The following is an 18,305-nucleotide window of genomic DNA, read 5'->3' as shown; positions in this document are numbered from 1 at the left end:
AAAAAGCTCTTCCAGAAGACACATAACAGTAGTTGTGTGCACAGTAGTGGAATCTTGATGAAACCATGAGTAGTTGATTTCATTTTCCACTAGTTGGCCAATGAAACATGAATCAATAAACAGTAATGTCGCTGCCCACAGTTTCTTCACAAAACACAGGTCCAATATTGTACCATTTGGATAATGCTATCCATTCTCCAATTTTCTGATTATGAAATGGCATTTCAAGCACTACACAAGGATTCTTCATTGACCATAATTGTGTGTTAACATTGCCTGACCAGTAAAATCAGGGTTCAACTGCACAGAAGATCACATAAAGAATACTAAATAATATTAATGGTATTTCTCTCAGTAAAAGATGTAAACCATCTGCAGTAACCAATTTTCTTTTCATTATGCAATTCTTGCATGGCTATCACTTTCAAAGGGAACAATTTCAATGTTTGCCTAACTGCTTTATGTGTGCTTGTAAGCTTGTAAGCTCAACATCTTTATCTTGTGCCAACATGCACATGATTTTGCTGGGCTCCGCTGCATATAGTCAACAATATCCATCAACATCTGTTCATTTGGTTTAGGTGGTCTTCCAGTTCATTTATCATTTAACACTGAGTCTGTCTCTCAAAATTTCTCAATAAGATGACTGACTGAACAGCAATAAGATACAACTGTTTCCAAGAATCTTTCAGCAAATGTCTCCTGCACTAAATCTGATGTTTATTGCAATGTTGAAACGCATGTTCAACAAGAAAACTACATTTCTCAGTTGAAAGCACCATAATTTAAAAACAATTTGAACTTACAAACACTACACATTGCATTCAGTAGCTTTCATCTACTGGACCAAACAGTTAAATGTCAAGCAAATGCAAAATTAATTTAAAAAACATTTGTGTATCTACAAAAAAAAATAAGAATTCTGCCAACTTTGTTTTGAACTTCCAACATAATCTGCATCCACGGTCCACAGTCCAATTCACAGTGACTTTCCAAACACACTGTATAACCAATTTGCAGCAGCACTCTCTTTTTATTCAATACTGGGGCGATATGGGTTCTATCAGTTTTTACTTTTTCAGATGTGCATGCTCCAAACGCGACAAAAGTCGAAAATTATGCCTCATGATATTTCAGTTTTAGCCAGAAGTTTTTTACACGGACATTTGCAATGTTTTCATTATTTTAGTTCCTTTCTCACTTTCTCATGTAAGGACCTGAAATTTTTGTTTCTTGTACAGAATAATGTCAAGGTATTGGCACAATCTCATGCAAGAGACAATTTCTTTGTTCATTTGTAATGCGAATTTTCTGTGTTTTGGAAAACCTCTTCAGCAAGACATATGTAGTTTCGTTAGTAGCTACTTTTAGTTTATTCTCAAAGCATTACTTACTATATTTAGTGCCAGATTACTAATATTCAATTCTTAAGTACCCTGCAACTGTAATTAAGACGCTGTCTATGAAGCCTTAAAAACTGGTGCTGTTTGTTCAAATCTTTACAGATGCAACACCTTACTTATATCTCGGAAGGTTGGTTCATAAGTAGAATCCTATGGTTAACCTTTTGTTATACTTATTCTTCTGCAGATGGGTATAAGGAATGGATCACTTCAGTGTTCAGTCTTTGCAGTAGTCCATGAAGCTACAACAGACACTTTCACGAGCTTGCTTTTGTCAAGTGTGTGAATAATAACTTTTCTTGGATTTTGCCCAATATGTTCAGTAAGCATATATGCCATTATGACTTTAGCTGTGTTCAGTCTCAGTCTTCCTGTTTCCTTGGAATTATAGCTTCTCACATTTTCCATGTTCATGGGGTAAGATGTTGCTTTCAATTTTTGTCATGTAGGGAGTGATTTCTTTCCTCATGATTTCATTCCTTATTTCTTTATATCCTGAAAGATTTCTATTTTTATCCCACCTATTTATCATACTTTTCACTGTTTCAAATGTTTGATGGACATGCACACTTCCTGTTAAATAAAAAGAAATTCTGCACTGTAATTTTCTTGTATTCTTTCATATTTTTCCTTAATGTTCTATGTTTCTCTGATTCTTTTTAAGCCAGAGTCATCAGGCAGCAATGTCATTAAGAACTCTGCAGAGTCCTGCAAGCTCAATGTCAAGGATCAATTATCTACTCTCAGCATGGATAGGACAAAATAAAACTTAACTTTCTACAATGTGTATAGCATGTCTTAAATATTTGTTCCAAGTAGTTCTTTTATAAATTTTCTCATGCATGCACACACAAGTGATACCACTGACAAATATTTTTGTTACAGAAATAAATGCAGCTTTGAATTTTTGACTTCTGTAGTTCGGTTTTTGAATATTCACACTTACATCTCAAGAACCAGGACAGCATGTCGAGGACTGTCAAAAGCTTGGTGCAATGTCACAAGGTGTGGATGGCCAGCCAGGCGACGCAAGAGGTGCACTTCACGTCGTATGTCTTCCTGGGATACTCCTCGACATACTCGACGTTTTCTGACGAACTTGGCAGCAAACTGCCGTCCTGTTGACCTCTCTTGACAGCGTCGCACCACTGCAAATTGGCCTCTAAGGAAGAACACATGTACACAGCTGTAAGTTTATCAGAACACAAAACAATGGTACTTATACTTAAATAGTATCAATTCATACATCAGAAGTCTGGCATCAGTTGTAGATTTTAGGATAGGAAAAAACTAAAAACACAGTTTAAAAATACAATGGAAGATGAAATGTGCTAAGGAAATTCCACAACATTATGCTAATTAAACAGACAGCAAAGACAAAAATAATAAAAATTAAAAAGTGTATACTTCTACATTTGTATTGTACCTACTAAAAATGCGTATTTATTTCATCCCAAGCATTTAGTTTTATTCATTTAAAACTTCATCCATGGGTGCATTTTTGTCTCATTTCTTCTAATGTATCAAAGTGTCAACTGCAAGCATATTTTTCAGGTATTCCTACATTTGTCACAGGTATGGTGTGAATGCTTGCATTGGGTAGAATGGGAGGAGGTGGTTAAGGGAAGAGAGAGTTGGAGGGGCACGAGGGGAAACTGATGTCTGGGAGCAAGAGGCAGCAAGAAAATGGATAAGGTACATGACACTAGTGTACTTGGCCTGGTAGAGAAAGAGGAAGATGTGTGCAGCACACGATGATGTGAAGGTGGTGAAGGTGTTGGCTGGGGGGGGGGGGGGGGTATACGGTATACGACAGAGGAAGAGAAAGACAGCAGAATTTATTCTGTGGGAGTAGATTCACAGGGAAAAGTGGATGTCATGAGGATAAGGATGAAGATCGACATGGCGCCAGAGTTACTGAAAATTGAGACATTTCCCATCAAAGTAATTCGGAAAATAAAAGATGGTATTGTGGGACAGCTGCAGGAGGGAGGGAGTAGGGGGATGGCATCTAGATGGCACAAATTGTGTAGCAGACATTTAAATAGAGCATGTTGTGCTCAGTGCCACATATTTCCACGGACTGCCTTGATTAGTGGTGGTGCTTGAGATAAAGCAGATTTTGTATGAGAGGACTAGAGTAGGATGTTCTCGGTGAGTGCGGAGAACAGGTCTTGCAACATGGTCTTCCACAGGGATATACTACATGTAGCAAGGGGTTGTGTGCAGGCGTGGCACATGGAAGGACCTGGATATTCCACAGAATTAGACTTTGGGGGAGGTGGGGAGAATTTTGGTAAGGGTGCTCTTCACTTCAGGGCTCAATGAAAAGTGGTAGAAGTCCTGGCAAAATACATGTTGCTGCTGTTCAGCCTTGGGAGTTGTCCTCCACAGCTGGTTTGTGAGGATGGTTGGAGAACCAGGGGCACATGTTATGGCACAGGAGATCTGTTTGTGGACTAAATTTGGAGTTTTTGAAGACTATCACAACATATGTGCTATGGACTACTTGGCACTGCAGATGTTCTGTCCATGTTTGGCTAGACTTTTTACGAGGGATGTTTTAATGCGAAACGGATGACATCTGACATAGTGGAGATACTGTTGATAATTGGTGGGGTTTACATGGATGGAGATTTTCATAAGGCTATCTGAAAGTTGGAGGTCAACTTCTAGGAATGTAGTACAATGAGTCAAAGAAGATGTGTGAAATTAGGATGTACTCATATTTAGTGGGTTGGAGGTGCTGGTAAACTTGTCGAGACAGTTTTTGTGATAACGAAGTAACAAGCTACAATGGGGGATACAGGGTGTCTAGGTTTATGGATTTTAGGAATGTTATGCATGATGGGTATGCCAAGGGATGGTGGAGAGGGGAAGAGAGATGGGCTTGGGCAGACGTTCTGTGACGGGACTAGAAAGGACTGGTACGGACTGGTTTTCTTGAAAGGATCATTGTGGCAGGGCTTGTAAATGGAGAGTCAGTTTGCAAATACCTACCGTCGCGTAATCGGTGCTGTTCATCACAATAGTGATGGGTACTTCTCTGCTGGGAGAATGATCAAATCGGTGTCTGAGTTAAGATTTTGGACAGCTTCTATTTTGTCCACAAGAAAGTTTGTGGGTTTGTGTTCTTTTGAAGAGACATGTGGCCAGGCTGCAAGTAAGGTATTCCTGGAAAGTAACTGGTAGAGTGGATGGCAGGGGGTGTGGGGGGTGTGGGGGAGGGAGGGGGGAAGGGAAGGGGAGGTAAGAAATGGGAGAGTCAAGGTTCAACGTTAGCTGTTAGTCAGGTTTTGTCAAAGGAATTATTGCAATTACGTGTTTCCAATATACGGGTTAGGTGATAGTAGATGTTTGATTAGTCCAACATGATTGAATTTGGGCATGTCATTGACAGTGACTGAATCCTCTGTGGGACTGAAGTTCTTGGTTAGTAGTTTGACAACAGACTACTGGGCTTGTTTGGTTTCTGGGATTTGTGTGATGTTGGGAGAGCATTTTGGAGGACTTTGCAGATGGAAGAGGTCAGCAAGACTGGCTCAGGTTGTACATGAGGTTGACAAGGAGGTCTCATTGGGGTAGGATACATCCTGTTGGGCAGTGATTTTCTGAGATAGGAGATAAATGACAGAAAATTAGATAACTTTAAGAAATGGTCTTTGGAGTGGTCTTCCAGTTATTAGAGAGCAATAATTTCAATTTGGAAGATAGGGTGCAAAGAATTGGGAGTGCATAACTGAATTCAGAGCAGAGATAATTCAGGGGCAACTTTCCCAAGGAATTTTTTTCTGAGGGATATGGATTGTTGTACTCCAAAGACATGGAGATCATTGTGAAAAGAGGGGTGGTACATGAGGAAAAGAAATTTTTTGATTATGACATTTCACTTGTGGGGTTGGGGGCAGGTGATTTTGACTGATGAGGCTGCATTTCATAAACATTATATGGTACTATGTTTTACACAAGATAAGAGAAATTAGAAATCATACGGAGGCATACTGAGTTGTTTTTCCCTAGCTCCATTTGCGACTGAAATAGGAATGGAAATGACTAGTAGTGACAGGTGGTACACTTTGCTTGGGGGTGTGGGGATTAAGCACTGCATGATAACACTGGAAATAAACCTAAAAGACACTTGCTAAATGGAAACAAACTAAATAAACCCAGGCAGATCAACAAATAAAGACCTGAGATGTAAAAATAGTTGTGGAAAACTATTTGTGGTGTTGGGAAATGAATACATCAAAGGTAATTACATTGGGGGGACCTGTTACACAGTCTCACAGTATGAAAATATTTTGTTGTGTGACAATGATTGTCACACATGTAAAAAGCATTGCCTAGGAGATGGTATTGATCCATGCATATTACATGAGTTAACAGTAAGAAAAGCATGTGCAAGAGGGGTAGACAAACTGGATGGGCTGGTGGAAAACATGTTCTATCATCAAAGCACCTGCAATCAATGATAACGAGTGTCACACAAGTTTGGCACAACTGTGTTTGTTCACATCTTTTCTCAGGCATAACAACATATGCTTCAGAAAATCTGTTATCAGATCAAGAGCAGGGAGATACATTGTAGGCAATCAGAAGCTGTCCTCACTGTTAAATTTTTGCTTCGTGAAGATGATTTCCATAATGAAATGTTCGGTCATGTATCATATGTTCAATAACAAATTTCATGTCAATATTTCATTAGTTACTTAGGAAATGAAGGTATAGAAGTGACTTAAAAAAAGACCTATTCTGTCTTTTTTTTATTTGTATATCCACAAATCTGTACTGAAGGAGACTTCATAGAAATCTAGTATTTATATGTCAAAGTAAATGAATGTTACTAGGTGCAAGATGTAAGATTACACAGAAAACTTACTTTCCAATATCCTCAAACACATCATAGAAATTTTCAAAAGGTTCTGTTATGAAGTCCATAAGTGACTCCTCAATGTGAAAGATGAGCAATCAGGCCTCCATGGCATTCAACAATTTTCAGTTCACGAATACTGTCTTGCTACCCTGGAATAAAAAAAAACAAAATGCAGAAACAACTAAATGGCAGTTTTGTTTCTGTGCTAAAAAGGATTCTGAACATGTAAAGGAACTGACCTTCATAAAATGAGAAAATGCATGCCCAAACAAACAAACACCTTTCCATTACCATTATTCTGATTGATTAGCAAAGCTATTTTTGAAGGCCAAAAACTCAACTTTTTCATCAGTTACCAGCCATATCACAGCCTCCTACCAGAGGCTGAGTGTGTTGCACAGTTTAAAAATGATAAGAGTATCATCCAGTTTCCTTTATGACAGTAATTTTGCAGTTTTCTCACCTGTAGCACTATTTGAGTATTACATGATATCTTCTAACCAGTATCACTGTAACAAGGAGAATTTCTCAAAACTATCTTCTCTCCTTCAGACCACCAAATGATATTGATTACAGTGGTGCCCAGTTGCTGTATTTTAGTTTTATTCTGTTTGAGGATCTATAAGAACTCTGTTGCTTGGATGGATAGGACTCAAGCAGTCCATCCATGAAACAAGAAATTTTAAAAGACTGAGAACTGGCATTCATGGAATTCCAATGAGCAGTGAGGAAAATACACGTCAGCATCTAAAGTCTCACTTACACGAACAAGTCTAGTACAACAGTCACCCACTAACAAGGGTGTCTTTTTATACAAAATATTCCTCCCCCACCCCCTCCTTTCCACCCACTTTGGCAAGTAGCACACCTTCAGCGTAAACAGTTCCTATGGAGATCTGTACTGGTACAATTAAAGAAGGCAATTTTTAATATGACACACAGTGTTTCACCATCACAGACCAATTACGTTGATAACGTAGATAGGTTGAGTATTTTCTACCAGCATTGATAAATATCAGAAATAACGGAGTCAAGGCCACACTAAAATTTATGGTATTGGTTGTTTGGACCAAATAACAGTGAGAGTTAGAAATAATATTCTCTTGCCTCATTACTAGTAACAAATAATCACAGACAACAGTTACATTAGTATCTGTAATTTATGTTCCAAATATAATAAGAATTAAATCAGTATTTGTTTTTAAACATCTGTTCTGGTATAATTTAATACAATTTGCCCCAAGTTCCAAATATGATATCAACAAATTGTGACTGAGGTAGTATATGATATACATAAATCAAGTGAGGTTTATTATTCAAGACAATAACTTACTGTGGAGTTACGGTGTGGTGAAAATTATAACATGTTCATTTGGATTTGATGTTCACTTTCTTTCTTAGGAAAAATATTATTTGCCTTAGATAGCACGTGCTACCAACAAAATACTGCTACAGTCATTTGTGATAAGATATAGGCCTACCACCATTATCATGTGCTGTGAAATACTTATCACAGTACTTTTGGCAAGCAAGAATACCAGGAAAGAATAAGCTGAGAAGATGACAAATTATGTGACTGGATGGCACAGGTGAAACAAAAGGCATGCTAATTCTTCAATTTATTCTAAAGAACAAGTATGTTTAGTCTGTTACCTTGCAACTGTTCTCTTGTGTTTGTTTCTTCTTACCCCACCCAGTAACACAAAAGCTAACTTGCGCGTTTCCCAAATAACATCCTGAAAGCTCTGGATCAAGGCAGTTTTTCAGATATAGTATTTGACTCAGTTCCACAACAAAGTTTATTAACAAAAGTAGCATGACATGGAGTATCAAAGAAATTTATGACTGGATTGAAAAGAATGATGCAGAACATTATCTTAAATGGGGAGATTAATGGGGGATTAACAGATGTAGAAGTAACTTCCGGTGTCTGCTAATGGTTCACATGGCTCTCAGCACTATGGGGTCATCAGTCCCCTAGAACTTAGAACTACCTAAACCTAACTAACCTAAGAACATCACACACATCCATGCCCGAGGCAGGATTCGAACCTGCGACCCTACCAGTCGCGTGGTTCCAGACTGTAGCACCTAGAACCGCTCGGCCACACTGGCCGGCAGTGTCTCCTAAAGAAGTATGTTGTGATCATGGCTGTCAATCTTGCATACTAATGGCCTGATTTACAATGTTGGTAGTAAACTCTGACTTACTGTAAATCTTGAAAATAGTTGAAAATGGTGTAAAGCTTAGCAACTTGCTTTGGATGTTCAACAAAGTACATTTACATCTACATACATACTCCAAAGCCACCTTACAGTATGTGGCAGAGGGTGGTAAAATGTACTTGTACTACTACTACTACTACTACTGCTACTAGACATTTTATTTCCTGTTCCACATGCAATGGGAGGAAAAAGATTATCCATATGCCTCCAAATGAGCTCTACTTCCTCTTATCTTGTCTTCATTATCCTTGTGTGAAATGTATGTTGGTGTCAGTAGAACTGTTCTATAATCACCCAAAAACACTAGTTCTCTAAATTTTCTCAGTAATGTTTCACAGAAAGAATGTCACATTTTTCCTACAGCAAATGTCTGTAATACTTGTGTGTTGATCAAATCTACTGGTAAAAAATCTAGCAGTACGCTTCTCTATTGCTTCGACGCCTTCCTTTAATTTTACTTGGTGATCCAAAACACTCTAACAATACTCGAGAATGGGTTGCACTAGTATTCCATACATGGTCTCCTTTGTACAGAATTTATACTTTCCTCAGACTCTCCCAATAAGCCAAAGCTGACCACTTGCCTTCCCTACTACTGTCCTTATATACTTGTTCTATTTCAAACTGCATTGCAGTGTTACACCTTACTATTTAATTAATGCAACTTTGTCAGGTAGCGTACCACTAATATTGTTATTCCAACATTAAGGATTGCCTTTTCTATGAATCTGCATTAACTTAAATGTTTCTATATGTAGAGCAAGCTGCCATTCATCACACCAAACTGACATTCTTTCTAAGTAATCCTCCATCCTTCTACAGTCAGTCAACAATGATACCTTCCCATATATTGCAGTGTCACCAGCAAGCTGTCACAAACAGCTGCTCACTCTACCCTTTCACACTTCCCTGCGGCACTCCCGATGACACCCTTGTCTCTCATGAACACTCTTCCAACCATTCACACATACTGAGAGAAAAATGATCCCAACACCAAGAACGAATTGTGTGACATAAACTGAAGGAGGTAGGCATGTTTCTATATCTGAAAGATGATGTCTATTCAAATTTACCACCAGTCCCTTAAGAGTGGGAGTACAGGTTTGCTTTAAATACACACTGTAATGGTTGTGAGCATTAGCTGCCTTTGAGATTGGCCTTGGTGAGTTGATGTTAGTCAAGAATGCCATTAAGGTGACTAAGACCTCATTATCAGCACCTCACTGAGTTTGAAAGAGGTCGTGCAATATGACTACAAGAAGCTGGATGTTCCTTCAGCAATATTGCAGTTCAAAGACTTGGCAGGAATGTAGCCACTGCATGTGGTTGCTGAAGGCAATGGTCACGAGAATGTATGGTCGCAAGAAGACAGTGTTCCAGACACCCATGTGGCACTACCAAGAGTGAAGACCATCGTGTTTGGCTTATGGCTCAAGAGCATTAAACAGCATCCACAGCAGCAATCTGAGCAGCAGTTGGCACCACAGTGACAAGATGAACTGTTACAAATGGTTACTTCAAGGATGTGCATTCCATTATCTCAAACCACCTACTTTTGTGACTTGAGTGCTGTCAACTGAGAACTCATTGAAGGATGGGATGAGGGTCTGTTGTGTTTTCAGATGAGAGCTGGTTCTGCCTACGTGCCAGTGACGGATGTGTGTTGATTGAGGAGGAGGCCAGTTCAATCAACCTGTTGCAGCACTGGGCACACTAGACCTACACCTGGAATTATAGTCTGGGATGCAAGTTTGTATGGCAGCAGGAGTACTCTTATTGTTATCTCACACAGCCTAACTGCAAATTTTTGTGTCAATTTGGTGATTCGATCTGTTGTGCTGCCATTCATGAACAGCATTCCATGGGGTCTTTTCCAACAGAATAATGTCCACCTACATACTCCCGTTGTAACCCAACATACTGTACAGTGTGTCATCATGTTACCCTGGCCTGCTCTATCACCAGATCTGTTTCCAATTAAGCACATGTGGGACATCATTGGACGATAACCAAGCATCATTCACAAACAGCAGTAATCATCCCTGTATTGACCAACTAAGTGCAACAGGCTTGGAACTCTATCCCACAAACTGACATCTGACACCTGTACAACATAATGCACGCACATTTGCATGCTTGCATTCAACATTCTGGCAGTTGCACCAGTTATTAATGTACCAGAATTTCACATTTGCAACATCTTATCTCACATGTACATTAACCTGTGATCTTGTATGTTAATCACTTAACTATGTTACCTAAACAAATGTACTCCTGAAATTTCATTACCCTTCATTAATTATTTTTTGGCATTGCAATTTTTTTCCTGTCAATGTATCTGGAAACCTATTAAGTATGCTAGCATAAAGAGGGTTTAGCTTCTGGATTACTGTTTTCTCATAGACTACTAATTGCTGTATTTCCCATCTACTTGTTCCTTCCTCTGACAAGATGCTATCCAAACACTTAAATTCTTGACATGCCTTGATGTGCTGATCATCTACTATTACGCTTCTTACATGTCCACTGCATAGGTAGTCTGTTTAAAATTTACTTTCAATGCTGATCTATCATTTTCTTCTAATACCTTTCTTAGAATAAAGGAGATATCACCCTTTTCACTAGCGACCACAACCTGAACATCTGTGAAGAATAAGGCACACATACAGTGATCCATTGTTATCTGCATGCCCATTCATGCAGTTTTCCTACTCCACAAGTCTTAAAGGCTTTCTCCGTGTATATTTTGAACAATGCAGCAGACAAAAAAACCTCCCTGATTCAATCTTTATGAAATATTAAAAGGCTATGATGAAATTTTATTCCCCATTTTGATAACACACTCTGCAAATGTGTATAGGTTCTATATACTTCTAACATATCTCTCTCCACACACACTCCCCCTCAAGACTTCAAGCTGTTTCTTCAGCAGCCCAGTGTCTTTCACCTTCTCGAGATCTATGAACATCAAATGGCTAGTGTTTTATCCATCTGCAGCAACTGTAGTTGTAATTACTGAAATAATCAGGAATCAGTTGCATAAAAGGATTTCTATTTCCTTAACCAGTTGTACAGCCACTACAATCACATGATCACAGCAATGTGCTGCATGCATGCATGCATGTTACCGCTGATACTCGCAAATAATGTGATAGTTAAATGACTACTCAGATTCCTTTCCTGTCTCTTTTCCTTTAGTTATTTTAAAGTAAAAATATTGTCATGATCAGATTGTTCCTTCCAAAATCCACTTCGCTCTTCAACGTCCATCAACATTCTCTTTATCCTTTTAGGCTCAACCATAGAATCTACCAACAGAGTTTGTAACATTCACTCCTTGATAATTTCTACATACCATCTACTACCATTCTTATAAACATGACTCAGACTCCGTACCTTGTGCATTTTCTCTCCCTTTAACATGCATGGGTTAAACAACTTGCAAAACAAGGCACACATAAAAGGCAGAGTGAAAATCTCATTCTGGAAGGCACCCATAGTCCATATATCACTAATTCTACTAGTATGTTTTCTGGTCCAGGAGATTTGCCACATTCAATTTCTTTCACACACTTCCCACCTCTGCTTTGAGTTCAAGGTATACTATAAAATTACAAAAACACATACAGGAGAGTTATCAAATGGGCTAAAAAAGCTCATAATGATAAAAACAATTAGGCGCTCTTCCAACAAATGCAAGACCATCTGGGGTATAGTAAATGAACAGACTGGCAGAAAGTTAAGGATAGAGGATAAAATCACACTAAATATAGAAGGACAAAAGACTGAAAATGCACATAAAATTGCCAATAAATTCAACAGCTATTTTTCAGATATTTCCACAAATCTCCTAACCAACTCTTCAAATACTGTTCACTCTCCTCCCACAAATCTCCTGACTAACTCTCCAAACACTGCGCACTCTTGTCTCAAAAATAATACTCCTCTGAACTCCTTTTTCCTATCTCCTACAACACCGTATGAAATTGAAGATGATATTAAAAAAAGAGTCAAAAAGATTTATTCTGCAGAGCATGATCTAATACCCTGCTTCTTACTTCATAAGTGTTCAAATTACATCAGTGGACCTCTGTCAAATATCATAAATACCTCATTTCTAGAGGGAACATTTCCAAATCAGCTAAAACTTGCTAAAATTATAGCTCTCTACAAGAAGGGAGAGAAAACGGACATGACAAACTATAGGCCAATTGCTATACTATCTGCCTTCTCAAAAATATTTGAATACTGTATGTTAACTAGATTAGAAATACGTTTAAATTCTAACACCATAATCACATCTTCACAATACGGATTTCGGAAAAATAAGTCCACCACACATGCTCTGTATGCATTTCTAGAAAAGTGCTAAAGTTTCGCTGACCATAAACAACCTGCTGTCGGTATATTTCTTGATCAGTCCAAGGCCTTTGACATGGTCAACCACAAGCTGCTGCTTATGAAACTCCATAAGTATGGGATTAAAGGTGTAGCCCACAATTTGTTCCATAGCTACCTTAGTCAAAGAAAGCAATATGTAGAAATAAGAAAATCAGAGACATTCAGGAACTGCAGGTCAGATATACTACATACAACAAATGGCGTCCCTCAGGGATCTGTCCTTGGCCCAGTTCTTTTCACATTGTTCATAAATGATCTCCCAGAACACATACCAAATGCCAGCTCCTTTCTGTATGCAGACGACACAAATATCCTGATAACCTGTAGAGGTGACACATTGCAAGATGCAGTTAATGAAACTACTTGTCATTTACTATCTTGGTTTGAAGCAAATAGACTACTCATACATACTCAAAAAATTGTAAGTATGAACTTCCATACTAGACAAAATCTAACCCCCTTCAATGCAGTTATAGTTAACGGCAAAGATAACATTACGAACAGGCAGGACACCAAATTTCTTGGACTTACCATCAGTAACACACTAAATTGGAAACCACATATAGAGGCATTGTCACAAAAGCTTAGTAAAACCTGCTATCTATTACGATCATTAAAAGACACAGCCAGTGTAGATACCTTGAAGCTGGTGTACCATGCCCTGTTTCAGTCTGTCTTGAGCTATGGCCTAATCTTCTGGGGAAAGAGCTCTGATTCTCTCACAATTTTCAAGTTACAACAGCAATTAGTAAGAATAATGAAATGTAAAAAAGGAACTGAACACTGTAAACCACTATTTCAACAGCTAAAAATCCTGCCACTGCCATGCCTCTATATATTGGAACTAGCTTGTTTTACAGTACAACACTTGGACGCCCTCGACAGAAATGCAGACCGCCACACACGACACCAGAAACAAAACACAGTTTTAAATTATAGTGCACAACACAAAGTTATATGTGAATGGGGTTAAATGTATGGGCATTAAAATATACAATCACCGACTAACAGGCATAAAAACAAGCAAAAACCCAAAAATAATGAGAATTAAATTAAAGGAATTGCTACTAAATCACTGTTTCTATTCCGTACATGAATTTCTTGAAACAAAATTTTAATTACTTGCAATGAGCTGTTTATTCAGTTGTTGATGTTTCTACTTAGTAAGATAATTTAATTATTGTATCTTATCTATATTCTGTCTGTATCTCATATATGTATTTCGCTATGTGAACTATATACCACAATATTTTAATTACTTGTAATAAGCTGTATATTCACTTGTAGATATTTCTACTTAGTATGATAATTAAATTATTGTTTGTCACTCATATTCTGTCTGTATCTCTTATATGTATTCTGCTATGTGCTGTATGCACCACCGTCATCTCTCATCACACACCACCTTTTTTTATAATTTGTCTATATATCCTATATGTATTCTCCTATGTGAGTTATGTGCTACTACTGTCATCTTTTGTCATATACCATCTCAACATAATTTTTCAAATTGACTTGTCCTATATCATGATGTGCTTTGCTGTACAAATTGTATGATCTACAGGACCAATAATAAATCAAATCAAATCATTATTGGTCCCACATTTCAACAAAATTCATTCCCCAAACCCAGGTCTATGCCTTACAACTAATTCTCTCTTTCACAAGCTGTGCCTTGAAATGATTTTCCCCATTCTGTAATTACAATAATTATTATATTTGTCCCTTCTTTCACATTTCTTCTTAAATTCTTCACTGTTTTCCAGGCTTCTCCCACCTTTGTGGCCCCGTACATCCTTCTCCTCATATCTCCTTCCTCCCTGTCTCATTCTTCCTATCAACAGTTTTCTTTAACCTCCTTCTTTGTATTCACAAAGGCCTACCTTTTTCTATTCTCTGGGTCTCTTGTTTTCACCCATGTTTTGCATTTACTTCTCTACTTTTGTCTTTTTTCCTGTGTCCTCTGTCCACCACTCCGGGCTTTATTTCCTTTCTTCGCTTTATTGACCTAGTGCTTCATCTACTGTCTCATAAATGCATCTTTTAATTGTTTGATATTTTTATCAGCATTCCTTCATTGAAAATTGGCAGGTTTCTAATTCATCTTGGTTTATAAAGAAATTTAACACTTTCATCCCTGAGAGCATTACATTATATTTGATTGATCCAAGAAATAAAATATGCAGATACAGTTCTTAAGTCAAATAGAAAGTAAAGTCTATAAAAAGCTTAGAGGAATACCTCAGGAAGAGAAACATACGGAAATGTTTAAGGATTTAATGGTAAATGTCAACTATTTCACAGTAATTTTAAGAATTCACTTGAAATTAACTGAGTATTTTTTTGTGATTGTATTTGTGTACTAACTTAACAGAAACAAGGTGTTCAGTATAGTTTTAAAATGATTCATGTTTTTTTAACTATAAAAGATGTAGGCCTACATTATCATACTATTTCTAAATTAGTTTCTCCTATATCTGTATCCAGCACAAAAAAATAAATAAAGAGGAACAACAAAGTACAATATAGGATGCAATGGCAATATGAAAGATGCCCTGAAAACTGTGTGGCAATATACTACTTGCGAACATCAAACCGAGAAATCAACAGGGTGGATGAATTGGGTTGACCCATAGAATTTTGACCAAACTAGAGACACATAGCTAAGAGCACAATTAAAAGAGCTAAATATCAGTTGCCAAACAACATAATGATATAATAATTATAAATTAAATGTGATGAATGATAAATTACAAGTTTTAATCAATTCCAAAAGCATGACTAAACTATTTTTACTGCACAACTGAGGTCCATTCCTACAGCTTCTTATAATGTGCTTACTACTAATCATTTGCAGAGTAGTACTACAGGATGAAACGTAGGAAACTTATTGGAATACTGTAAACAGATGCACCTGTTTGGAGGTATTCATCAGTGCATCTCACTGATGAATGGCTTATGTCTTTTAATACAGCATAGTTTTCAAAATTACTGTAAGCCCATTTTGCATCAGTAACTAGTATTTAAATTTTACTAATGGTATGCATGAACAATTGCTTTGCAACAAACAAAGATTGCAGTGTCAGTGACTTTCAATCAGCCTGCATGAGTATACTTATTTTCCAATGTTCCCTGAAGATTTCTTGACAACAGACTTTGACTGTTATAAAATGTGTGTGTGATTATTCACAGCAAACATGAAATATCAAAATCAGGTACAGGTACGTAGGCTAAAAATTTTATTAACCCACCGAAAATCGATTTAAACTGTCTGTTGTTACCCTGCTTTGCTCTGAGGTCTGTAATCCATTATCTCTACACTGATTGCGGTTTTGTCAGATACGTAACTGTCAGTGTATGACTTGAGCAAGTTGCAATTTCCATCTGGTACAACGTTCATGTCTCTGAATATAGCTATTGTGTTAGATTTTCGGATTCGTAATCATTTTGCCCTGTACCGCTTTCTTATGCTTCGAAGCAGTTCTAAACATGAAGTAAAATAAGGTTGTTTCGTTCTACAAATTTGATGTGACAGAAATTACCAAAGTTCGTGTCTTTATTATTAAGTAAACGCAGCATCGTGATTTCAAAATTTACTTCCGCGCATTTAACAAACAAATATCACATGTGTTTGAAGTATGGGTTTATACATATTACGAAGAACGTTAACATATTTCAAAACGCACTGCAACTTATGTTAAGAGCAACAGTTTTAACAACAAGTTCATAAAAATCGTAAGACAACGTCTGGTAACCATAACGTTAGTATCTGAGAATGCCTTTTATTGACAAAGTTATGAAAATGCTTACTTGCAAGGCGCAGTCAGCCGTGACGTATTGTATCCAAAACCATTCACGGGGGAGTAACACTTTAACAGATACAGAATTACGACGACAAAAACTGGAATCGTTCTACTGAAGGTGCGATAAAGGCTCATATCTACACTGACGATACGGACGAGTGTCCTTCCATATTTGCCACGTACACTTCAGTACACCGGCCTTAACAACTACTGTACCATATTCTGAACAGTCATTCACAGCACACGTCCATTCTCCACAAAACATAAAAATCTAACTTTTGGTATTTGATGTGACAGTAGCAAGCTTCTTGTCAGCGCAACCCGCGCAACAGTCAGCTGTTTCATGTTTACGGAATGTGGCTACCGCAGGCGAACAGTAGAGGTAACAATGCATCGTCTGCCACTGACACACACGGATGTATTTTTGGTAATTCGTTATACAAGTAACACCAAGTATATTGTCCATGGTGAAGGGAGTAATCATCGAGATGTAAAATTCAACGATTTGTTTCTATTGGCGACAAACATGCAACGCAACTGAAAACTGAAAAACAGCCTGTCGTTATTTGCGCGTTCTTTTTCGAACCAAGAATGCAACGGCCTCTGCTTCTCAGCATTTTTAGAATTTTGTTGTTAAACCATAGTGGGTCTTTGTCGTCCTTAATCCACTTACTCAGCACATACTTCTCCAGAGTATGAATTACAGTCCGTTTAAACTTTCCCCACAATTACTGTACGTCCATCGTACTGCAGCTAAATGATGTCAATTCATTGTCTAAGTGGGATGCTAACAACCGTCTGTATTAGTGGGACGAAGTTCAGGTCGCCCCACATTATGGGTTGCCTGCATCAGGGCCAAGTACACATTCAGGGGTAAAGCTATTGCTCCCTTTTGATTGAAAGGTCCTCAACCTGTTATTCTGCTAAGAAGATTATAACCCCCTGGAGATAATCCATCCTTTTCATTGACAGTTCCTTAACCTATTGTTTGGTGAATTGGTTTTCCATGTCACTCCTATCCGTCCCACCCTCTTGGGAACCTGGTATCACTTCTAATATAAAATTAATTGACTGATTAATTGAATTGATTAAAAAATGGTAAGAAATAGCTCAGTTGTGTCACTTTCCGTATTCATGAGTTGCCTCAGGTTATTCGAATTGCCCCTCCCCCACCCTTCCACTCTATCAATTTGACTAACTACTGGTAATTAATTAAATATTTAATCGATATGCTTCAGATTTCCTTGCCTCCCGATCCCTTCTGGAAATAGTGATTGATCGATTGCATTGTATGGAATATTGTTCAATCAACTTAGGCAATGTGTAGAATATCGTTTATTTAAAAAAGTAAGGGGATACAAGGTGGTATATGGAATATAATTTATGTAAAGAATTTATCAGGAAATCGATTGCAGTGTGTGGAATATTTAAACAACTGCGACGTTTTTTTTATTCCGATCACGTAAGGAAACACGTAATTACACCATCACAGATCGCTTAAACATATCTAAAAAAACTTGCTAGCGTCTCGCCACCCGCGCAGGCTGCCCCAAGCGGGTACCTCTAGGGCCCACGTTGGCTGCCGGGGCCGCGCCATAC

At 37.8% G+C, this 18,305-nt stretch overlaps 1 protein-coding gene across 1 annotated transcript in view; it reads right to left on the bottom strand.

Moving 5' to 3' along the window:
* LOC126474959 (death-associated protein kinase dapk-1-like) overlaps window positions 1-17,049 on the bottom strand; it is a 314,370-nt gene extending 297,321 nt beyond the window's left edge. Inside the window, exons 1-3 of the mRNA XM_050102484.1 lie at window positions 16,714-17,049; window positions 6,283-6,425; window positions 2,350-2,565 (exon numbers count right to left, since the gene is read on the bottom strand). Coding sequence (XP_049958441.1) covers window positions 2,350-2,565; window positions 6,283-6,341 — 275 coding nt within the window. The 5' untranslated portion in view covers window positions 6,342-6,425; window positions 16,714-17,049. The remainder of the gene's footprint in view (window positions 1-2,349; window positions 2,566-6,282; window positions 6,426-16,713) is intronic.
* Between the last annotated feature and the right edge of the window lie 1,256 nt (window positions 17,050-18,305).

This window comes from Schistocerca serialis, chromosome 4 (genome assembly GCF_023864345.2).
Source record: "Schistocerca serialis cubense isolate TAMUIC-IGC-003099 chromosome 4, iqSchSeri2.2, whole genome shotgun sequence".
NCBI classification, from domain to species: Eukaryota; Metazoa; Arthropoda; class Insecta; order Orthoptera; family Acrididae; genus Schistocerca; species Schistocerca serialis.
Note: the sequence above shows the minus strand (reverse complement) of the source record. Positions and strands in the feature narration are given on the sequence as shown.